Source organism: Lampetra planeri, chromosome 64, assembly GCF_965212315.1.
Source record: "Lampetra planeri chromosome 64, kcLamPlan1.2.h2, whole genome shotgun sequence".
Classification (NCBI taxonomy): domain Eukaryota; kingdom Metazoa; phylum Chordata; class Hyperoartia; order Petromyzontiformes; family Petromyzontidae; genus Lampetra; species Lampetra planeri.
In genome coordinates, this window is record NC_136170.1 from 2,694,727 (window position 1) to 2,718,129 (window position 23,403).

At 48.2% G+C, this 23,403-nt stretch overlaps 1 protein-coding gene across 1 annotated transcript; it reads left to right on the forward strand.

The window, feature by feature from the left end:
- Positions 1–1,907: 1,907 nt before the first annotated feature.
- Positions 1,908–17,049, forward strand: BAK1 (BCL2 antagonist/killer 1). Its single transcript, XM_078619668.1, has 6 exons — positions 1,908–2,150; positions 6,485–6,621; positions 7,256–7,400; positions 9,603–9,746; positions 14,679–14,862; positions 16,778–17,049. The coding sequence occupies exons 2-6, from the start codon at positions 6,519–6,521 to the stop codon at positions 16,880–16,882; spliced, it is 681 nt and encodes a 226-aa protein (XP_078475794.1). The 5' UTR covers positions 1,908–2,150; positions 6,485–6,518; the 3' UTR covers positions 16,883–17,049.
- Positions 17,050–23,403: the final 6,354 nt, after the last annotated feature.

Here is a 23,403-nt window from a genome sequence, read left to right on the forward strand (position 1 = left end):
GTCTCTGTGTGAGTCTATGGGTCTCTGTGTGAGTCTATGGGTCTCTGTGTGAGTCTATGGGTCTCTGTGTGAGTCTACGGGTCTCTGTGTGAGTCTATGGGTCTCTGTGTGAGTCTATGGGTCTCTGTGTGAGTCTATATGGGTCTCTATGTGAGTCTATGGGTCTCTGTGTGAGTCTATGGGTCTTCGTGTGAGTCTATGAGTCTCTGTGTAAGTTTACGATTCTCTGTGTGAGTTTACGAGTCTCTGTGAGTCTATGGGTCTCTGTGTGAGTTTACGAGTCTCTGTGTGAGTCTATGAGTCTCTGTGAGTCTATGGGGATCTGTGTGAGTTTATGGGTCTCTGCGTGAGTCTACGAGTCTCTGTGTGAGTCTATGGGTCTCTGTTTGAGTCTATGGGTCTCTGTGTGAGTCTATGGTTCTCTTTAAGTCTATGGGTCTTCGTGTGAGTCTATGGGTCTCTGTGTGAGTCTATGGGTCTCTGTGTGAGTCTATGGGTCTCTGTGTGAGTTTACGGGTCTCTGTGTGAGTTTATGAGTTTCTGTGTGAGTTTACGAGTTTATGTGTGAGTATATGAGTCTCTGTGAGTCTATGGGTCTCTATGTGAGTCTATGTATCCACGTTGAACTTCTTTCGCACCGTACATAGTCCAACCGTGGCTAATTCGATTGGACTAAGTACGGTGTGAAAGCATGCGACTCGATCTAAATGCTTCTCAAAGCACTCTCTTACCCCGTGCCCCTCCTGGACATCTCTGACAAAAACAGCTTCATGTGAGAATAGGGTTTTCCCCTTTTTTATGGCACCAAAACAGCTGTGTTAAGTTGTTAAAACACCAAACTGAAACCTTTTGACGAGGACTCATGTCTGCATTAACTACAGTACTTGTGGTCAGAATGCAAACAAAAAACACACTCTGATAATAAATGCGTTGTCTTTGAAACTGATTGGCCGTTGTTGTTTTTCCAGCAGTGATCACTGTTTCATTGCTTTTGTGGCTTTATTTTGGTGATTTTCGAAAAGTTTTTCGGTTTGGCCATGTTTGTTTGTTGTTGTACATAGTTAGACTGATGGCCTTAATCTAAGTTGTCTTGTGGTTGTTGTTGTTGTTTGACTTGCATCCCACTGGGATTTTTGCACACAGCGTTGGTGTACGGTGTTTTTTTCTGCAATATTTTGCTGTCTTTTCTTGGATTTTCTGTTTGCACAGAGTCACATAGTCACTTTAAGATGTTTTCTTGTTCATGTTTTTGTTTTTTTGTTTGTTGCGGTTGCACCCGATTCAAGAGCCGAATGGCTCACAGGGCTACACCTAATACATGAATTCTAGATTTGAAGCTTTCGTGACTGCAAGTATTCATATTCTTATGTTGTTTTGGGGGGGTTTTTTCGGTAAAATCACGTGACTTTACCGAAAAAACCTAAGAATACTAATACAGTAAATGAACTTGAAGCCGTGGATAGAGACCACCACAGTCATAGTTACGTCATCAGCGATGACGTAACACCCGTCTATAAATAGCCCAACGCCCGCTATACGTGCGGTGACGTCACCCCATGAGATCATCGCCTGGCGCGGGGGGGGAGGGGCAGCGGCGACGCTAGGGTGACGTCACCCCATGAGATCATCGCGGGGGGGGGGGGCGGCTACGGCGGTGACGTCACCCCATGAGATCATCGCGGGGGGGGGGGGCGGCTACGGCGGTGACGTCACTCAAGGAAACGTCCCGCCAAAAAAAATGGCCAAGTTAACCGCCAACCCCCTCCCACCGTTCGTTTTTATTGCATAGTCTGGATAAGCATAGGGCGGGGCACGCGCGCTCATTGGCTGCCCGCGCGGTCACGTGCGGGATACTATGGTAGCGAGGGGCGGGGCGAGGGGTGTGTCCCGGCTTATCCATTTTACGGTTTTCGTTGAGAGTGTCCGGCCTAGATTGTCCACATCTTGTCTCGTGAGGCGTTGCGGCTAATTTGTAAGAGGGTTAAAAGTTTTAACTTTTAACAAATCCCCTACCTAACTTACCTCAGTTTATTGATTGTGTCTTATAGATACATCTCCTTGTGTGACATTCCGTGTTTTTAACGGCGATTTTTGGTTTTTGGTGGTCGATTTGAGAAGAAGACGCCGTTGGAACTTGAAGAGAAACTGAGGTAAATAATGAAACTTGTTACATTTTAGTTTTTTTTTTGGGGGGGGGGGCATAAAAGTCTTTCGTGTGTATCTTTCGAGCGAATGTTCGCGTCTCTGAAGATGTTTTTAAACTTTTAAGTACATTTCAAAGCGGTTTGGATCGCTGTGAGATGTGTATACTTGTGTGTATTTCTTAACGTAGCCATAATGCTATGCTTGTGTATATTTACCGGTGTGATAAACCAAGTTAAAGTGCGTTGTACGGATGTATTACCATACCACCGTGGTAAACTATGGTCAAACAAACCCCGTGAACGACGCGGCCTTGCGAAGGCTTTTGCCCGCAGAAGTACATTAACAAAAGCGCTAAACAACACAAACTAATCCATAATACAGTTTTTTGGGGGGGTTCGATCGCGTAAATATAAATGTGTTTGTTAAACCCGACAGACGATTAGTCAAAGGTGTGTCGCGTAAACGAAACGTGCCAATTCGTTACTAACGCCGGTTGTGTTGGAGAGCAAATACACAAAGCCTACGTGTTAAACACAATCATATACGCAGAGTATTACACAATTGTTACTATTAGCAACTGTTACTACACAAGTTTACATGTCTACACGGTGTATAAAGGTCCTATAACAACGCCCTTACCCATCGGACGTTATAGTATATAATTTTTTCCACCTTAAAACTCATTAATGTGTTGTGTTATAATAATTGTTATTGTTGCAATTTGTACGCGAAATGTCGCTCCAAACTCTCTGTTTACCGTACCCGGTCTGCTACAATTATTTACTACCAACGCCTTACTTTATTAGGGGACAATATAGGCACGTAAAGTAAAATAAAGTTGTATCGATTGGCTGTAATGATTACTACCAACGGCTACTTTATTGAGGGACGATATTGGCAAGTAAAGTAAAATAAAGTTGTATCGATCGTCTGTAATGATTACTACTAATGCCTTACGTTATTAAGGGACGATATTGGCACATAAAATAAAGTTGTATCGATTGTCCAATGATTACTACTAATGTCTACTTCATTAAAGGACGATATTGGCACGTAAAATAAAGTTGTATCGATTGTCTAATGATTAATACTAATGCCTTACGTTATTAAGGGACGATATTGACACATAAAATAAAGTTGTATCGATTGGCTGTAATGATTACTACCAACGCCTTACGTTATTAAGGGACGATGTAGGCACGCAAAGTAAAATAAAGTTGTATCGATTGTCTAATGATTACTACTAATGCCTATTTCATTAAGGGACGATATTGGCACGTGAAGTTAAATAAAGTATCGATTGTCTAATGATTACTACCAATGCCTACGTTATTAAGGGACGATATTGGCACATAAAATGAAGTTGTATCGATTGGCTGTAATGCACGCCGATGCCTACTTTGTTTAGGAGGCCATGCAGGCACTTGAAGTAAGAAAACACACATTCAATCGATTGACTACGATGCTTTACTACCAATGCCCACCTTACCGAGGCATTGTTTTGAAGGTCAAAGTGACTATTGCGGTTGCCTTGTTGGACATGTGGAATGTCTCGGAGGAAAGGCAAGAGTGTCAAGCAGGCCAATCATCGCCCCATTGCATCCGAGAGAAAAAATTGTAGCGGGTGTAAGTCCTGCTTATATAGATACAATGTCAGAATTGGGGGAAATCCGATGAGTTACAAAGCTATTTTTCCCCACATATGTCCAGTAGGGGGCAGCGACAATCAATACAAACAACGATATGAGTGAGTTACTCTTTGGTTCTTTCGGTAAAGTCACGTATAAAGAAAAAATAATAAATTAAATAATAGCATACGACGTTTCGATTGCAACACAAGCAAGCTCCAAATTTAAGAACGATATGAGTTTAACACGAAGGCTTTCGCGATCAATATTATCCATAATACAGGTTGTTTTTTGGTTAGATCGCATGAATATCAACGTGTCATAATTGTTTTTTTACACTTCTATCTGGCAACAAAACTGACACCTTTTTACAAGGAGTCATGTTTGCATAGATCACAATATCTGCAGTCATAATACAAACAAAAGAACATAACTCTGATAATCTATGCACTGTCCTTGAAGTTGATTGGTCCACACCCGAGACAGCTTTCCTTAGAGCCTAGTCTCACATGGTGTTGGACCAAGGACAGTGCACATTATCAGAGTTATGTCTTTTGTTTGTATTATGACTGCAGGTATTGCGGTCTATGCAAACATGACTCCTTGTAAAAAGGTGTCAGTTTTGTTGCCAGATAGAAGGGTAAAAAAACAGTTATCATATTTTTACTGGCAAATGAGGTTCCCATAGTGTATAAACGTGTCGTTAAACCTGCTGTATCGGTGTGCTGTATTCGCAACGAATTGGAATTTTCTGTTTACGTGACAAACGTTACCACCATCCTGATTTCGTCGCTTCATCTTCTTCCTCTTCTCCCCCCCCCTAACCGGGTGACTAGGAGATGTTAACCACCTCGCCTGGTACACAGGAGGTCGTGGGTTCGATCCCGACCCTGACACCTGCTGCTGTATATTTGGACTTTGCGTTTCTCATCATCATCACGGTGACTAGGAGATGTTAACTACCTCGCCTGGGATACAGGAGGTCGTGGGTTCGATCCCGACCCTGACGCCTGCTGCTGTATATTTGGACTTTGCGTTTCTCATCATCATCACGGTGACTAGGAGATGTTAACCACCTCGCCTGGTACACAGGAGGTCGTGGGTTCGATCCCGACCCTGACGCCTGCTGCTGTATATTTGGACTTTACGTTTCTCATCATCATCACGGTGATTAGGAGATGTTAACTATCTCGCCTGGGATACAGGAGGTCGTGGGTTCGATCCCGACCATGACGCCTGCTGCTGTATATTTGGACTTTGCGTTTCTCATCATCATCATCACGGTGACTAGGAGATGTTAACCACCTCGCCTGGTAGACAGGAGGTCATGGGTTCGATCCCGACCATGACGCCTGCTGTATATTTGGAGTTTGCGTTTCTCATCATCATCACGGTGACTAGGAGATGTTAACCACTTCGCCTGGTAGACAGGAGGTCATTGGTTCGATCCCGACCATGACGCCTGCTGTATATTTGGAGTTTGCGTATTTCATCATCATCACCACGGTGGCTAGGAGATGTTAACCACGTCGCCTGGTATACAGGAGGTCATTGGGTTCGGGCCCTGTCCTGACGCCTGCTGTATATTTGGAGTTTGCGGTGTCTCTCTTTCCCCGTGGTCGCGTATTTAATTACCAATTGCTTAATGGTGGCAGCCATTCATCTGACCCATAGGTAGGAGCCATCTCAAGCCAGAGGACGAGAGGACTCTAGCCGCCACGCATATAAAGGATTTATAGTGAAAAACTTTGTTTTACGGGTTAATTTTTTAAGTTTCATTATGATGTTTCCTGCCCTGGGCAACTTCCTTTCCTCGCGGTTCTTGTGGTCCCTAATTAAATGTCCCCCGGTCCACGTGGTTCTCTTTCGGTGCGTGTTCCTCTTTCTGCCGCTTTCGCACTAATTCCGAGCACGCCTCTAACCCCAACCGACCTCTACGCTTCCTTGCAACTTCTTCGTTCATCGATCCTCGTGATCCGCGATCTGTACGGCGTAGCCGACAGTACGCGCTGATTGAAAATGTTCTTCCTGAGGAAAGTTGCTTTGCATTATCAAGTTACACATTCTCACGTTCCCTATGCCTTTTGTGTCCTCAAGTTCCTGTTTTTTTTTACCCTATGCGTATCCCCCCCCCATCGCGTGCCTCAGTCCCTGTGTGTGTGCGCTTCAAAGTTCCCAGAGCCTTGCACAAGCACCATGGTGACTTCACCGCCGCCTAGTGGCGACTGTTTATTGGTGCGTGTCCCACAGAGGTCGCAACCGGGTACCCGATACCCGTACCCTACCCGATACCCGGCTACCCGTACCCGGCCGTACGGGTAGCCGTTTGCGACCCTGGTGCGGCCGGGTACGGGTAGGCCGTGAGTCACTGGTGAGTAGCCGTTTGTCACTCATTTCGGGTAGGGTATGGGTAGGGAACGGCTACCCGTACCCGGCCGGGTACGGGTACCCGTTTGCGACCCTGGTGCGGCCGGGTACGGGTAAGGAATCAAAACCCGTTTGCGACCTCTGGTGTCCCATTTCCCCGTGTTCCCGTGTGTGGGTGTCATCCTCCTGTCCCCTTTGTCTCTGTCCACATTTGCCCCAAGACTCTTTCTTCCTTGTTGCCATGTCAACCTCTGTTTTGTCTGACTTTGTATGCATGTGCGTCTCGCACTTCTGCACGTCTCACCGTATCACCCGTGTCCACCCCCCACCTCCCTTGTCCCCAGTGTGCCCTGGTGTGTCCCGGTCTCAAGACGTGAAATGGCGAGTGGAGGCGACGGAGATGGGGACGATGGGTTTTTCCCGCCACCGACGCCGCCGTTCCAGAAAACACGCCGTCCGTCCACCCTGTTGCCGGACACCGGTAATGACCCCACCAGCAACAACAACAGCAGCAGCAGTGATAAATCCCTTGATCATAAACACAAGCTTATTGTAAGAGTAAAGTCCATTGCGCTAAGAAGCTGCTTTTCAAGGGCGCATCGGCCGGCAGGCAACATCAAAGCAACATCAAAGCATTCCATCTCGTTGGACATGAGACACGTGCTACATGCGATGTTGACTTCCCATAAAACGCAGCTACTGACCTCCAAAGTAAAAAGCGCATTAAATGAATGATAGCGATGGTATTGATGACGATAATGATGACAGTAATGCTCCGTTTAACACTTGACGACGGTGACGATAGTTTTCGATTTAAAGCTTTCGTGACTGCAGGGATTAATCTTCTTGGTTCTTTCGGTAAAGTCACGTAGAAGGGAAGTAATAAAATAATAAAAATAAAACATAAAAAAAATAATTCTCAAAATAATAGTGAGAATTATTTTATTATGTTTTATTTTTATTATTTTATTACTTCCCTTCTACGTGACTTTACCGAAAGAACCAAGAAGGTGACGATAGTGATGCTACGTTTAACGTATTTGATGATCGCGATGACAGCGACGCTTCTGCTCATAATAAATATTTCCCCGCGTCTGATCCCCGCCCCGTGCCAGAGGAGAGTGTGACCCAGCAAGCGGAGGATGTGTTCCGTAGCTACGCGTACCACCGCTTCCAGACGGAAGCTCAGCACGATGCCGAGAACGGCCTCTTCACACCGGCCATGCCCGAGATCATGGAGTGTCAGCAGAATCCACTCAGGTACACTCGCCGATCCGTCACGTGCCTTCTTATGATTCATACTCTGTGGTGGTGTGATATTCTATATGTGTGTGTGTGTTGAACTTCTTTCGCCTTGTACGTAACCAACCATGCCAATTGGAGGTGCGAAAGTTTAATACCTCTAGATTTGAAGCTTTCGTGACTGCAAGGAATCATCTTCTTAGGTTTTTTCGGTAAAGTCACGTAGAAAGTAAAATAAAATAAAAAACAAAAATCACGACATTTCGGAGGCAACACAAGTCTCCGTCATCAGGTGGGACCGTCACAGAAAAAACCTAAGAAGAAGAAGTTTAATACCTCGCCTAGTATACAGGAGGTCGTGGGTTGAATCCTGACCTTGACTCCTGTATATTTTGAGTTTGCATGTCTCTCCCCGTGGTCGTGTGGATTTTTCTCTGGGTCAATCTAGCTGCTGTTATAATTTTCCACGCGATAAGCCACTTTAGTTGAGCTATCATTTGTGTTAATTCTAGATTTGAAGCTTTCGTGACTGCAAGGATTCATACTTTTAGTTTTTTCGGTAAAGTCACGTAGGTAAAAAATGAAATTAAAATTAATAAAAATAAAATAATAAAAAATCACGACGGTTTCGGAGTATCACTTGATACAGCAAATCTGGCTGTGACGGTCCCACCTGATGACGGAGGCTTGTGTTGCCTCCGAAACGTCGTGATTTTTTTTATTAATTTTAATTTCATTTTTTATCATTTGTGGCCAGATCGCATGTGAAAAAGAACTGTACAGCTCAGTGGGCCTGACCTGGTAAAATAAAATAAAAAAGTTTCAGTTCTTACTCTTAGGTTTTTTTCGGTAAAGTCACGTAGGTAAAAATAAAAAAAATAAAAATATAAATATTAGAAATAAAATAATAAATCACGACGTTTCGGAGGCAACACAAGTCTCCGTCATCAGGTGGGACCGTCACAGCTAAATTTACTGTTATTTATTTTTACCTACGTGACTTTACCGGAAAGAAACCTAAGAGTATGAATCCTTGCACCAGGGTCGCAATCGGGTACCCGTACCCTACCCGATACCCGGCTACCTGTACCCGGCCGGGTATCGGGTAGGGTACGGGTACCCGATTGCGACCTCTGGGATGAAGCCATGTTGCAGGTGCGGGTGGGTTGATTCTAGGAACTTGAATTGTGAGAAGAGACAAGACGTTGGGAAATGAGTGACAAACGGTGACTCACCAGTGACTCACGGCCTACCCGTACCCGGCCGCACCAGGGTCGCAAACGGGTACCCGTACCCGGCCGGGTACGGGTAGCCGGGTATCGGGTAGGGTACGGGTATCGGGTACCCAGTTGCCACCTCTGCCTTGCAGTCACGAAAGGTTCAAATCTAGTTTAAGTTCTTGTTCCTACATCTCATCTTCTGTCTACTTTTCTTCCTCATTCCCTCCATCGGCCTTCATTGCCTTGTTAATTTTGCCCATCTGTATGTATGTATGCATGTTGAACTTCTTTCGCACAGTATGTGACCAACCGTGTTAATCGGAGGTGCTAGCTTGATGTCCTGCCAAACTCTAGTTACGTTTCTTGTTTTGCTTTCTAAGTTATATCTGTTACCTGAGTGTTAAATTATTCTTCTTAGGTTTTTTCGGTAAAGTCACGTAGGTGAAAAATAAAATAAAAATCACGACGTTTCGGAGGCAACATAAGCTTCCGTCTTCAGGTGGAACCGTCACAGCACGATAGCTGTATCAAGTGAGAGAAATTCCAAGAAAACAGTCCTTGTACATATACTGGTTGAGGGTGGGAGGAGCCAAGGTAGGCCCTGGATATTATTATTGTGAGGTTCGGTGCGGCTGAAGCACGCTGTTAGGAATGAGCCTTTGTTGTGTTAAATTATTGACCCTTTTTGATCATAGTGGTAATGACAGTGATGCTGTTGATAGAATAATGCTGAAGATATTGCTAATAATGATGCTACTAATGTTGAAACGAAGATTATGCTGCTGATGATGATGATGCTGTTGCTGCTCATGCTTAAGATAGTACTGTTGACTATCCTATCAACGATGCTGTTAACGGCGGTGCCATTAATCCCAGTAATATGATTTATGATAACACGATTGATGATGATAGTGAGGGTGTAATCGAAGATGCTGCTGCTGCTATTGATGCTGATGATCCTATTGTTGATTTGTATGATAATGATACTGTGTGTCCGCAGCCCGTCCATGCACGTCGGAAGGCAGCTGGCCATCCTGGGAGACGACATTAACCGACGCTACGAGCCAGATTTCCAGCGCATCCTCTCTCAGCTGCAACTCACGCCTGAAACCGCGCACCAATGTTTCAACAAAGTGGCCGAGGGGTGAGCGTGTGAAAAGGGACGCACATACATACACGCACATGCGCGCGCGCGCACAAAGACGAAGAATGCCCGTGTAAATTTCGATTTAAAGCTTTCGTGACTGCAGGGATTCATCTTCTTGGTTCTTTCGGTAAAGTCACGTAGAATGGAAATAATAAAATAATAAAAATAAAACATAACAAAATAATTCTCACGACGTTTCGGCCACAACGCAAGCAGCCGTCCTCAGGTGGAGAACAGGTCTGTCGAGAAGACAGATCTGTTCTCCACCTGAGGACGGCTGCTGTCGAGAAGACAGACCTGTTCTCCACCTGAGGACAGCTGCTTGCGTTGCGGCCGAAACGTCGTGAGCATTATTTTGTTATGTTTTATTTTAATTATTTTATTATTTCCATTCTACGTGACTTTACCGAAAGAACCAAGAAAATGCCCGTGTAGCTTACTGTTTGGAGGAGCATCTACGATGACCGGCACGGCGTACGAAGGGGGGGTGCTGTTTCATACTCGTAGATGACGAAGACAAAGATCCCCCGTTTTGTGCGCTTTCACATGCGCTTCTGCGGCCGTCTGGAACGCTCTTTCTCCTTATAATAGGAATCCACTGGAGCTGTGCACTTTTAAATATAGATTTTAAAACGAATTTCTTTCCAACTGCTTTGTGTGTTTAGTTTGCTGTCCTTCCCCCGCACCTCCGATTAGCTCGGTTGGCTACTTACAGTGCGAAATAAGTTCTACATACATACATAGCCTTAATAGACTGTCGGGGCAAGTGCTGTGAGCGAGCACATATGAAGGCTGGCACGGCACACGAGGGGGTGGGTGGCCAGCCCTACGTCCGGCCGCCTTTGTCTCCCCAGTGGCGATGTTTTACACACTGCACCAGGTACTCATTTGAGGCCTAGCGGAGGCTGAGGACCGGTTGAAATATTCGCCATTATTTTTGGTCGTAAGTGGGAATTAAACTTGGGTCGCTCACAGATACACACACGAAGACGCATCCATACAAACATATAGCCTTATATCGGCTTTTGGGGAAAGTTCTGCAGGTGAGCATATATTAATCCCTGTACGGCGCGGAAGGGGGGCGGGGTGGCGTTAGCCGTGTTCGGGAATTAAACTTGGGACACCTTGTTCGTAACGTCGTGCGCGAACCACTATTCTACCGTTGGAGTGCGCACACACGTGCACATCAAATATGAAGATTCCCCGTACAGCCTCCGCAGGCTGTTGGGGCAGGTGTTGCTAACGAGCACCCAATGTGCGAAGGGTTGGTATTTCCAGAACCAGACCCGGGCGCGTTTTGGCTTTATCGTGTTCATGTTTACAAAATGCTAAGTTGACCACGAGACACCCTAGCACTGAAATCCATCTGCACATACAAACAGACGTGCATGCATGTGTATACAGATGCACACAAGCACACGTACACACACACAAACACATTTACCCGTGTTCCCTTGTTAGTCACGGCCGGGAATCGAACTCGGGTCACCGGGTTAATTGTGCAACGCGCAAACCATTCTGCCGATGCGGTCACCTCAACCCAGCTAGTTAACAATAGCGCAACGATAAATTGGTTCAACGATAATGAAATAGAATTTCTTAATTCTAGATTTGAAGCTTTCGTGACTGCAAGGATTCATATTCTTAGGTTTTTTCGGTAAAGTCACGTAGGTAAAACATCAAAATTAATAAAAATAAAAATCACGACGGTCCCACCTGATGACGGAGACTTGTGTTGCCTCCGAAACGTCGTGATTTTTATTTTATTTTATTTTTATTAATTTTGATGTTTTACCTACGTGACTTTACCGAAAAAACTTAAGAATAAGAATCTCCCACCTGCTCACTCTGTCTACAATTCAATCTCCCGTTGTGTCTTCTGCCTTTACTTCTTTCTCTCTCGCTCTGCTGTATCCTGGCGGTTGGCAACTTCTCTTAGGGTAAGTATTGATGCTCCCTCTCAACCCTCTGCACTTTCATCTTTGACTTCCACCCTTGTACCCTGCACACCCAAGATTTCATCACCCTCTCTGTGCGTGCATATGTCCGTGTTACCGTGCGGATGAATAGCGTCACTGTTATCTTTAACATCAACAGCAGCTTCAGCGTCCTCCTCAATTGTGTCGTCAATAAAATCGCTGACGGCATCATCGTCATTGTGACCACGTGTCTCCCTTATCCCTCCGTGTCCCCGTTTCTGAACATGTCTCTGGTCTCCCCATGTCCCACCGTGTCTGACCACGTTCTCAGGTACCCGTGTCACTACTCCCCGTGTCTGACCGGCTCCTTGTCCCCATGTACACGTGTCGTCATGCCCCATGTATCTTACCGTCTCCCCTGCGTCCCCCGTCTCCCATTGTCTAACCATCTCCCCCATCTCCATGTGTCCCCTTTCTCCCCACGCCCCCCCCCCCCCCCCCGTCTCTAACAATCTACTCCATGTCTAACCATCTCCCCTGTCTCCCTGTGTTTCCCCTGTCTCCCCATGTCCCCCCGTGTCTAACCATCTCCCCCGTCTCCCTGTGTCTCCCCATGTCCCCCCGTGTCTAACCATCTACCCCGTCTGCCTGTGTCTCCCCACGCCCCCCCGTGTCTAACCATCTCCCGTCTCCCCACGTCCCCCCGTGTCTAACTATCTCCCCCGTCTCCCTGTGTCTCCCCACGCCCCCCCGTGTCTAACCATCTCCCCTGTCTCCCTGTGTCTCCCCACGCCCCCCTGTGTCTAACCATCTCCCCTGTCTCCCTGTGTTTCCCCTGTCTCCCCACGCCCCCCAGTGTCTAACCATCTCCCCTGTCTCCCTGTGTCTCCCCACGTCCCCCCGTGTCTAACCATCTACCCCGTCTGCCTGTGTCTCCCCACGCCCCCCCGTGTCTAACCATCTCCCCCGTCTCCCTGTGTCTCCCCACGCCCCCCCGTGTCTAACCATCTCCCCCGTCTCCCTGTGTCTCCCCATGTCCCCCCGTGTCTAACCATCTACCCCGTCTCCCTGTGTCTCCCCACGCCCCCCCGTGTCTAACCATCTCCCCCATCTCCCTGTGTCTCCCCACGTCCCCCCGTGTCTAACCATCTACCCCGTCTGCCTGTGTCTCCCCACGCCCCCCCGTGTCTAACCATCTCCCCTGTCTCCCTGTCTCCCCACGCCCCCCCGTGTCTCACCATCTACCCCGTCTCCCTGTGTCTCCCCACGCTCCCCCGTGTCTAACCATCTACCCCGTCTGCCTGTGTCTCCCCATGTCCCCCCGTGTCTAACCATCTCCCCCGTCTCCCTGTGTCTCCCCACGCCCCCCCGTGTCTAACCATCTACCCCGTCTCCCTGTGTCTCCCCACGCCCCCCCGTGTCTAACCATCTCCCCCGTCTCCCTGTGTCTCCCCACGTCCCCCCGTGTCTAACCATCTACCCCGTCTGCCTGTCTCCCCACGCCCCCCCGTGTCTAACCATCTACCCCGTCTCCCTGTGTCTCCCCACGCCCCCCCGTGTCTAACCATCTCCCCCGTCTCCCTGTGTCTCCCCACGCCCCCCCCGTGTCTAACCATCTCCCCCGTCTCCCTGTGTCTCCCCACGCCCCCCCGTGTCTAACCATCTCCCGTCTCCCTGTGTCTCCCCACGCCCCCCCGTGTCTAACCATCTCCCCCGTCTCCCTGTGTCTCCCCACGCCCCCCCGTGTCTAACCATCTCCCGTCTCCCTGTGTCTCCCCACGCCCCCCCGTGTCTAACCATCTCCCCCGTCTCCCTGTGTCTCCCCACGCCCCCCCGTGTCTAACCATCTCCCCCGTCTCCCTGTGTCTCCCCACGCCCCCCCCGTGTCTAACCATCTCCCGTCTCCCTGTGTCTCCCCACGCCCCCCCGTGTCTAACCATCTACCCCGTCTCCCTGTGTCTCCCCACGCCCCCCCGTGTCTAACCATCTCCCCCGTCTCCCTGTGTCTCCCCACGTCCCCCCGTGTCTAACCATCTACCCCGTCTGCCTGTCTCCCCACGCCCCCCCCGTGTCTAACCATCTACCCCGTCTCCCTGTGTCTCCCCACGCCCCCCCGTGTCTAACCATCTCCCGTCTCCCTGTGTCTCCCCACGCCCCCCCGTGTCTAACCATCTCCCCCGTCTCCCTGTGTCTCCCCACGCCCCCCCGTGTCTAACCATCTCCCGTCTCCCTGTCTCCCCACGCCCCCCCGTGTCTAACCATCTCCCGTCTCCCTGTGTCTCCCCACGCCCCCCCGTGTCAAACCATCTCCCCCGTCTCCCTGTGTCTCCCCACGCCCCCCCGTGTCTAACCATCTCCCCCGTCTCCCTGTGTCTCCCCACGTCCCCCCGTGTCTAACCATCTACCCCGTCTGCCTGTCTCCCCACGCCCCCCCGTGTCTAACCATCTACCCCGTCTCCCTGTGTCTCCCCACGCCCCCCCGTGTCTAACCATCTCCCCCGTCTCCCTGTGTCTCCCCACGTCCCCCCGTGTCTAACCATCTACCCCGTCTGCCTGTCTCCCCACGCCCCCCCGTGTCTAACCATCTACCCCGTCTCCCTGTGTCTCCCCACGCCCCCCCGTGTCTAACCATCTCCCCCGTCTGCCTGTCTCCCCACGCCCCCCCGTGTCTAACCATCTCCCCCGTCTCCCTGTGTCTCCCCACGCCCCCCCGTGTCTAACCATCTCCCGTCTCCCTGTGTCTCCCCACGCCCCCCCGTGTCTAACCATCTCCCGTCTCCCTGTGTCTCCCCACGCCCCCCCGTGTCAAACCATCTCCCCCGTCTCCCCATGTGTCACTCGTCTCCCCACGTCCCCCCGTGTCTGACCAACTCCTAACTGGACATGTGTAAAAAGAAGAGCTTTATAGTTCAACGGATTCCTCCGGCATACATAAAGATTCTGATCTATCCCATGTAGAGTCTAACCATCTCCCCATGTCTGTCATCATCGCCCCCCCCCTCCCCCCCAGGCTGTTTGCGGACGGAGTGAACTGGGGCCGTATCATCGCCCTCATGTGCTTCGGCTACCGCTTGGCAGTGACGGTGTTTGAACGCGGAATGCGTGGCTTCTTTGGCCGCGTCGTCAGCTTCGTCACCGGATTCCTGCGCTCCAGCCACACAATCGCACTGTGGATCGTGAGCCAGGGAGGATGGGTGAGTGAGATTGCCGCGGCAGGCGCGGTGGTACACGGTACAAAGACAACAAGATCCCCCCCATGTCGCCTGAATGGACTGATGGGGCAAGTGCTCATCTTCTTAGTTCTTTCGGTAAAGTCACGTAGAAGGGAAATAATAAAATAATAAAAACAAAACATAATAAAATAATTCTCACGACGTTTCGGCCACAACGCAAGCAGCCGTCCTCAGGTGAAGAAATGAGGACGGCTGCTTGCGTTGTGGCCGAAACGTCGTGAGAATTATTTTTATTATGTTTTGTTTTTATTATTTTATTACTTCCCTTCTATGTGACTTTACCGAAAGAACCAAGAAGATGAATCCCTGCAGTCACGAAAGCTTTAAATCGAAAAGGGGCAAGTGCTGTTAGTGAAGGCTGGAAAGGCGCACACGAGGGGGTGGGTGGCCAGCACCATGCCCAGCTGACTTTATTTCCCGAGTGGCGATGTTCACACACCGTACCAGGTAACCATTTGAAGCCGAGTCGACTTAGGGGAGGTCCAGGACCGGTCCAAGATTACACTGGTCAACAAAAAAAAAAAATTCTGGCCTGCACTTTTGCAGCTGTTCTAGACTAATTTCAGGGTGCCGATTCCAAATCTGATATTAGATTTGCTCTATCACATCATTTTTATGCTATCGGCATACCCCATTTTCATTGATTTTACCCGAAATTAACTCCGTCACTTATGATTGCAAGTTGTTGCGAGTCAGTGACTGCTTTAGTGTTAAAATATGTTGCTGTATTTTTAGGATAGTGTGTTTATAATATCATTTTATGTAGATATCCACATTTATTTAATATTTTTCTTCTGCAATTTTTATTGAAAATGCAATATTTGATATTTCAAAAACCTGATGTGATGGACAAAAACTGATGCCAGATTTGGAATCAGCACCCCCCCAAAATTACCTTAAACCCGTTGGAATACCTTATGCCAGAAAAAGTGTGGTGACCAGTGTTTTTAATCATCATCGGTGTTGGCCATGAGCGGGTTCGAAACGCAGCACGCTAACTGCGACACTACCGCTCCCCGCAAGTACACAGCACGCACAGCACTGAGTGTGCAGCACACACCATGATACGGTACATCAATCACCAAGGGGAGGGGGGTGGATGCATGCAGTGCACAAACACAGCAGTACACGCAGCACACGCAACGCACATACACCCGATGGAAGTGGCAGTCAGCACACACAACGGCAGCCAGCGCGGAGCATACAACATACACTAACAAGTATAACCCGTAAAAACAAAGTTTTTCACTATAAATCCTTTATATGCGTGGCGGCTAGAGTCCTCTCGTCCTCTGGCTTGAGATGGCTGCCACCTATGGGTCAGATGATTGCATGGCAGCATTAAGCAATTGGTAATTAAATATAATATTTTTGTCCTAAAAAGTGTACAATTTTGGAAAAAAAATTTCACGAACATTAATTGTCACGCACAACGAGTCTGTGTGGAAAATGTCAGCTCGATTGGATCACGGGAAGTGGGTTAAAAAACGACCGAAAGATTTGCACGGTCCTAAGCAAGCAAGCAAGTGAACTTAATATAAAGGATTTAAAAATACCATAGTTTACAGCGTGGGACACAGCGCGTAACGTGTTTAGCTTGTTGTCCTTCCACCGCACCTCCGATTAGCGCACGGTTGACTACGTACAGTGAAAATAAGTTCAGCATACATGCACCATACAGCAAGCAGTACAGCATACAGCACAAACCTTCCAGCATCCAGCGCTCTACAACAGCATACCACACATTATTAAAACTGGATCTGTCCAATGCCAGACACTGTTTCACATTTTTCCGTAGCTTTCAAAGCCCGTTGTTGATGTTGTACTCTCGTGTGTGCGTGCGTGCGTGCGTATGTGTGCAAAATTCCCGACTCAGATGGCTGTCATGCGGGTCGGAAATTCAAACATTTGGATGTTTGGAGCAATCATCACCTTGACCGTCCTCTTTGTGGTGCTGAAAAACAAGTATTCTTCATCCTGAGAAGACCTGGGCTTTGCCACCACCACCTCCTCCTACCCTCTCCCTGTTTTTTTATTTTTGTTTACCTAACAAACGTCTACCTTAATCGGACAGGTTGGTCAAACGCAGGTTTCCCCTCGCTCTACGCGGTAGTAGTAGATGCGTTCCAAAAAAAAGGGGGGGGGGGGGCACAAAGCGAAACCGCACGAGGAGACAGCTGCCTGCCGAGTAGCGCACTCGGTCCACACACACACAATGGTGTATCTGTGTGTGTGTATCTCTCTGTATATTTCTGTGTGTATCTCTGTGTGTATATCTCTGTAGATTTCTGTGTGTATCTCTGTGTATATTTCTGTGTGTGTGTGTATCTCTGTGTGTATATCTCTGTAGATTTCTGTGTGTATCTGTGTGTGTGTGTGTATCTCTGTGTATATTTCTGTGTGTATCTCTGTGTATATTTCTGTGTGTGTGTATCTCTGTATATTTCTGTGTGTACCTGTGTGTGTGTGTGTATCTCTGTGTATATTTCTGTGTGTGTATCTGTGTGTGTGTTTATCTCTGTAGATTTCTGTGTGTATCTCTGTGTGTGTGTCTCTGTATATTTCTGTGTGTGTGTATCTCTGTGTGTGTGTGTATCTCTCTGTGTGTATCTCTCTGTGTGTATCTCTGTGTGTGTGTATCTCTGTGGGTATCTCTGTGTGTGTGTATCTCTGTGTGTATCTCTGCGTGTGTGTATCTCTGCGTGTGTGTATCTCTGTGTGTGTGTATCTCTGTGTGTGTGTATCTCTGTGTGTGTGTATCTCTGTGTGTGTGTATCTCTGTGTATATGTCTGTGTGTGTATCTCTGTAGATTTCTGTGTGTATCTCTGTGTGTATCTCTGTGTGTATCTCTGTGCGAGACAGCCACCTGCCTAGTAGCGTGCACAGTACACGCACCTTACATGCAGTACACACACACGGTACATAATACTGTCCCACGTCCGACCACATAGCCGCATGTCGAGTGAATTCAACCCGCATTGCAGAGTCAATTTTGGGTCGAAATGGGTTTTGGCCGCGCGTGCAGAACGCAAAATCGCGAAAACCCAAACCCGCGTAGAGCGAGGAAATCCTGCAGCTGTTCCCTGAAGCGACGGCCATCAGCTCACCGGAGTTGGCGTTTGCGCGTGAATATTCGGACTGCACACAGTGCGCTGTTCACGCGGCGTGGCGGCGCGGGACGTGGCGATTGAGCCTCTCCGTTTGCTGGGAGGTGATGCAGGGAATTGCCACTCAGGCGTTTGCGAGTTTGGTTTAGGGGGCCCCTTGCCCTAATGGCAAGTGAATGCGTTAGGAAAGAAATGGTGAGGGGGGGTGGGGGGAAACGTAGCCGACCGTGGCGGTCTTGTATACATAGGCAAATGTGTATAAATGCCGAGGTGGAAATCTTTAAAAAAAAAATTAGCGTCGAGGGCGGTTTTTTTTCTATCAAACGACAGAAATTGCCGCCAAACCTTTCGCCCGATGAAAACACGGGCGTCGAAATCTACCACGGTGCTAAACCCATTCACAACGCAATATGAATTTGTGCAATGGACTGACCCGTTAAATAAATTGCACAAGCGCCGTCAAAAGCCATTCAAAATCATGCCGTCTTGCCTGAACATTCCACGTTAACCGTTTTAACGCTCCAAGGGGGAAAGCATATCATGGACTTCCCGCGCGCGGATCAATGGTGTTTCCTATTTGGGATGAGACGCCCCTCTAGGTACACAATCCGGGACATATCATGCGCAGGAGAATATCTCACAGTAGCAGGGGGGTGGGGGGGGGGAAACGAGACGTTATTGTAATGAGTGGTGCATCATGATGTTACTGACAAGAACCAGGATAGTCTTGGGAAAACTATCCCTGGACAGAAGCTTCCACGAATAAAAGGAAAAGTTCTAGGAAAACCAGGACAAGGTTGCCAACACTAATAACGGATGTGCATCGGTATTCCTGCGGGGACTGAGGTTCAGTGGGATCTGGTGGCATTCAAATTGTGTTCTGATGAAGTCTCTTCGGACAGTATGGAATTCCAGTGGGAAGCGTTCCGATGTAAACGTACGGCGTGTTTTTAGTGGGAGCAAGTCGCGCGCGCGCGCATGAAGATTATGCAAGAGGGTGTTGAGGCTTAAAGATATCTTGTGTAACAATACGAAAAAAACTTTACCGTTCGGATGTGTGTGGAGGGGGAGAATGTCTTGTCTCTTAAATGTTTCTATAGAACCCTTTGTGTTTTACGAGTACCGGTTGCATTGCATGCAAGCGTTACACTTTAATTACTTTGTATCAATAACGTGGAATGATTGGCGTTGCGCGGAGAAAAAAAAAACTTCTGAGCCCAGAAACCTTTGCAATAGATTTGGGTTCAAGCCTTTTGGGGTTGAATCTCTTTGATGGGTTCGTAATGGTCACGTCAGAGCCGCTAAACCCCCTCGGAGTCTTGGGTTGGAGCCCCTGGGTGGAATGGTGATCTTCTTAAAATCATATCTTTAAACCTGGTGGTAACGCAACTTGAATTGGGCCATAACCGACTGACTCTGGGGGGGGGCTACAAAGTTCTAGAGAGTATCCCTAATGCAGTGTGACTGACCCAAGGGAACGCAGCCTCAATGGTTCCCCAAAAAAAAAGACCAAAAAAAACCCCAACAAAATATGAAAGTAAATTATTACAATTGCAGTTCCACTAACTGTTAAAGGGGAGTGTGTAAGATATTTAATTTTTCAGAATGTCTGCATGCCTTTTTAAAAATTTGCGCTCCGTTTTATAAATTAAATGTAACGTGTACATTTGTTTTTAAAAGCGCGTAGTAGTCAAGCGGGTGCTCGTGACGGTGATGTCGTATTTGAATCGCGACGATTGGCACGCGCGTACATTTTTATTTTTTCTGGGCTGGTGGATTTATACGCGGGAAGAAAAATAAAGACAATCAATGAGGCCTGCTCGTGGTTTATGTTGGTTATTCGCTGACGTAACATTTTTGGGGTTCACAATAGCATCGGCCACCGAGATCCTGGGTTTGAATCCAGGACTCGCACTCATTTAGTTCACAGTAGATATTGGTACCAGTTATGGAAGCAACTTTAGTCGAACCGATTTATGCATATGCCTCATTGCGAATTATTGGATAACTTACTCATGATTCTGTTGCCGCGGTGGTGAGATGTTTAACTACCTCACCTGGTATGCAGGAGCTCATGGGTTCGATCCCGACGCCTAAATATTTAGAGTTTGCAAGTTTTCGTGGTCTCCATTTTAGAATCAACAACCGTTTCAGGAGTATTTGGCTGGTATAAATGTCCACGTGATGATGAGGCACTTCGTTGAGATGTCATTTGTGGCCCAGGTCCCTTATGGAAGAAGAGCTATAGAGCTCCATTGGCCTTACCTGGTGAAATAAACAGTTTAGTTTATACTATGAGACCTCCTTTACCAGTGGCAAAATATAGTAGGTTTTTACCCTTTAAACTGGTACAAAACTGACACCTTTATGCAAGGCATCATGTTTGCAATAACCACAACACAAGCAGTCAAAATACAAACAAAAATAAACAACTCTGATAATGATATGCACTGTCCTTGAAGTTGATTGGTCCACACCCGAGACAGGCTCGAAGGAAAGCTGTCTCGGGTGTGGACCAATCAACTTCAAGAACAGTGCATACATTATCAGAGTTGTTTCTTTCAGTTTGCATTTTGACTGCTTGTGTTGTGATTATTGCAAACACGATGCCTTGTATAAAGGTGTCAGTTTTGTACCAGTTTAAAGGGTAAAACCTAATATATTTTAGTTTATGATTCAAAATGTTACGTCTGGTGCTGCTGCTGCGTTGGCAGTGGTGCACAAATACCCTCATACGGGTGACGTTTTCAGCAACGGCCCTTATTCAAAAGTCCATTGGCCAGAGTGGATTATAATCACAATATTTATACTGAAGGAATCCGATGAGCTATTTCAAGCTCTTTTTCACAGATGTCCAGTAGGGGCACGGGGTAAGAACAGTACAAAAACACGATATGAGTGCAAAGTACAATTGAGGTTAACAAATTACCCATCCACATAAAACTAAACCATCCCCACAATACCAGACAGCCCACCGAGGTATTAACTTATACTGGTAGAAACCTGGTTACACCAGCCCACAGGGGATTATTGTGTCCGTCGTGCAGGGAGGGGCTGGGTGGGTGGGGAGGGGAGGGGCTGGATGGGTAGGGCTGGGTGAGGAGGGGAGGGTGGGGCTGGGAGGGGGAGGGTGGGGCTTGGTGGGGAGGGGAGGGTGGGACGGGCTGGGTGGGGAGGGTGGGACTGGGTGGAGAGGGGCTGGGTCGGGAGGGTGGGGCTGGGTGGGGAGGGTGGGGCTGGGTGGGGGCTGGATGGGGAAGGGCTGGTCACCCCCCGTGGTGCCCTTATACAACTCAACGTTTAACCTACACACGCCGGCTTGTGCCCGCCCTCACAGTCGGGCATATTTGCGGAATACACCACGCCCTGGCCGTTGACCCTGCAGGCCATTGACCGAGCAACCCAACGTTCCTACCAGCTCCCTCTGCAGGAATGTGTTTTTTCGGAAGTGACCTGGCCATCACAAATGATAGCTCAACAAAGTGGCTCATCATTTGGACATTTATATAGCAGCAAAATTATCTCAACGCATGTTTCTGAAATCGGAGGACTCGAAGGAAAAAAAAATCCACGCAACCACGGTGGAGAGAAACATTCAAACTCCAAATGTACAGAGGTTGGGATCGAATTTTCTGACCAACAAACCACGCAAGGAAGATGACATCTTAGCATCCTGGTACCCCTTACATATTCCACGGGGGCCTGGTGGAAATCAAACTTTAGCAAGTTTTCTGACCAGTTTTAAAATTGGCATTTTTTTCGTGATTCAACTCTACGTTATCGCAATTCACCGTTTCACTGGCCGCGCGAAGACCGAAGCACTTAAAGCGGAGGTCTCCAACCCCCCGGGTTACGGACCGGTACCGGTCCGTGGCCTGTTAGGAACCGCGCCGCACAGGAGGAGGTGAGAGCGGTGAGAACGCGCGTGACCCGCCCCCATGACTTTATTTATCATTTACGTCCGCGCCTCTTTTCCGCACTTTTCTCAGTCACAGTGTTGGCAAGCCCACAAGCTGCTCACCCCCTAGTAGCCACAATGAGTAACAAGTATAACCCGTAAAAACAAAGTTTTTCACTCTAAATCCTTTATATGCGTGGCGGCTAGAGTCCTCTCGTCCTCTGGCTTGAGATGGCTGCCACCTATGGGTCAGATGATTGCATTGCACCATTAAGCTATTGGTAATGAAATATAATATTTTTGTCCTAAAAAGTGTAAAATTTTGGAAAAAAATTTTCACGAACATTAATTGTCACGCGCGACGAGTCTGTGTGCAAAATGTCAGCTCGATTGGATCACGGGAAGTGGGTTAAAAAACGACCGAAAGATTTGCACGGTCCTAAGCGTGCAAGCAAGCAAGTGAACTTAATATAAAGGATTTAAAAAAAAACAAACGTCACTGGAGAGCTTCTTTGAAAAGGGGGGAAAGACCCAATGATGACCTCCCCCCTACCCCCCCCCCACCCAGTCCGTGAAAAAAAATTGTCTTCCACGAAACCGGTCCCTGGTGCCAAAAAGGTTGGGGAGCGCTGACTTAAAGTGATGCCAACTCGGTCATTACCGACGACGAGTGAAGCGTGCGGGGCTCATGGAGCCAAACCGTGATGGCGACGACGTCAACGCGTACCAGAGTTGACCGACTTCAGCCGGCTCAACCGTGACTGGGAAGTTTGGCAACGGTGCTCTTTTGAAATTGTCACTGCATTTGATTCCATTGGCTCACAGGACCCCTTTACTGTACGTTCGTACACTGTATGCACGTGTGCTGGTGGTGGTGGTGGTATTGAGACACGCGCACACACCAGCTCCGGTTAACTCCCATTACTTCCCTGTGCGGGGCGGTTGTGATATCCCTGGTTAGGTCCCCTCCCAAAGGGTGGGGGCTGTGGGGTGTGCTGTGATCCCCCGCGCCCCTCCCAAAGGGTGGGGGCTGTGGGGTGTGCTGTGATCCCCCGCGCCCCTCCCAAAGGGTGGGGGCTGTGGGGTGTGTGTGATCCCACAGAGCCCCGCCCCTCGGTTGAGAGTTTGTATAAAAGGCGGGAGCCCGAGAGAGAGAGAGTTCAGTAGGGACAAGCTGAAGCCAGAAGAACTGAAGGCCGGCTAGCAAGACCCTGGGACTCATCTTCTTGGTTCTTTCGGTAAAGTCACGTAGAAGGGAAATAATAAAATAATAAAAAGAAAACATCATAAAATACAATTTTATTATGACTTTACCGAAAGAACCAAGAAGACTTGTCCCAACAGTCTGTTAAGGCTACACGGGGGATCTTTGTACGTTGAAATTCAGTCACACCGTCCTTCGCCCAACCGTACTGATCGGAGGTTCACTGCACGTACCGACTAGCCAGGGCTCGCTTTGCTCACCGTGGCTCAAGAATGAACAGTGGACATGCGAG

Coding starts and splice junctions, on each gene's coding strand:
- BAK1 (XM_078619668.1), top strand. CDS start 6,519: ATGGCGAGTGGAGGCGACGGAGATGGGGACGATGGGTTTTTCCCGCCA. Junction 6,622..7,255: donor CACCCTGTTGCCGGACACCG/GTAATGACCCCA, acceptor GCCCCGTGCCAG/AGGAGAGTGTGACCCAGCAA. Junction 14,863..16,777: donor TCGTGAGCCAGGGAGGATGG/GTGAGTGAGATT, acceptor TTCCCGACTCAG/ATGGCTGTCATGCGGGTCGG.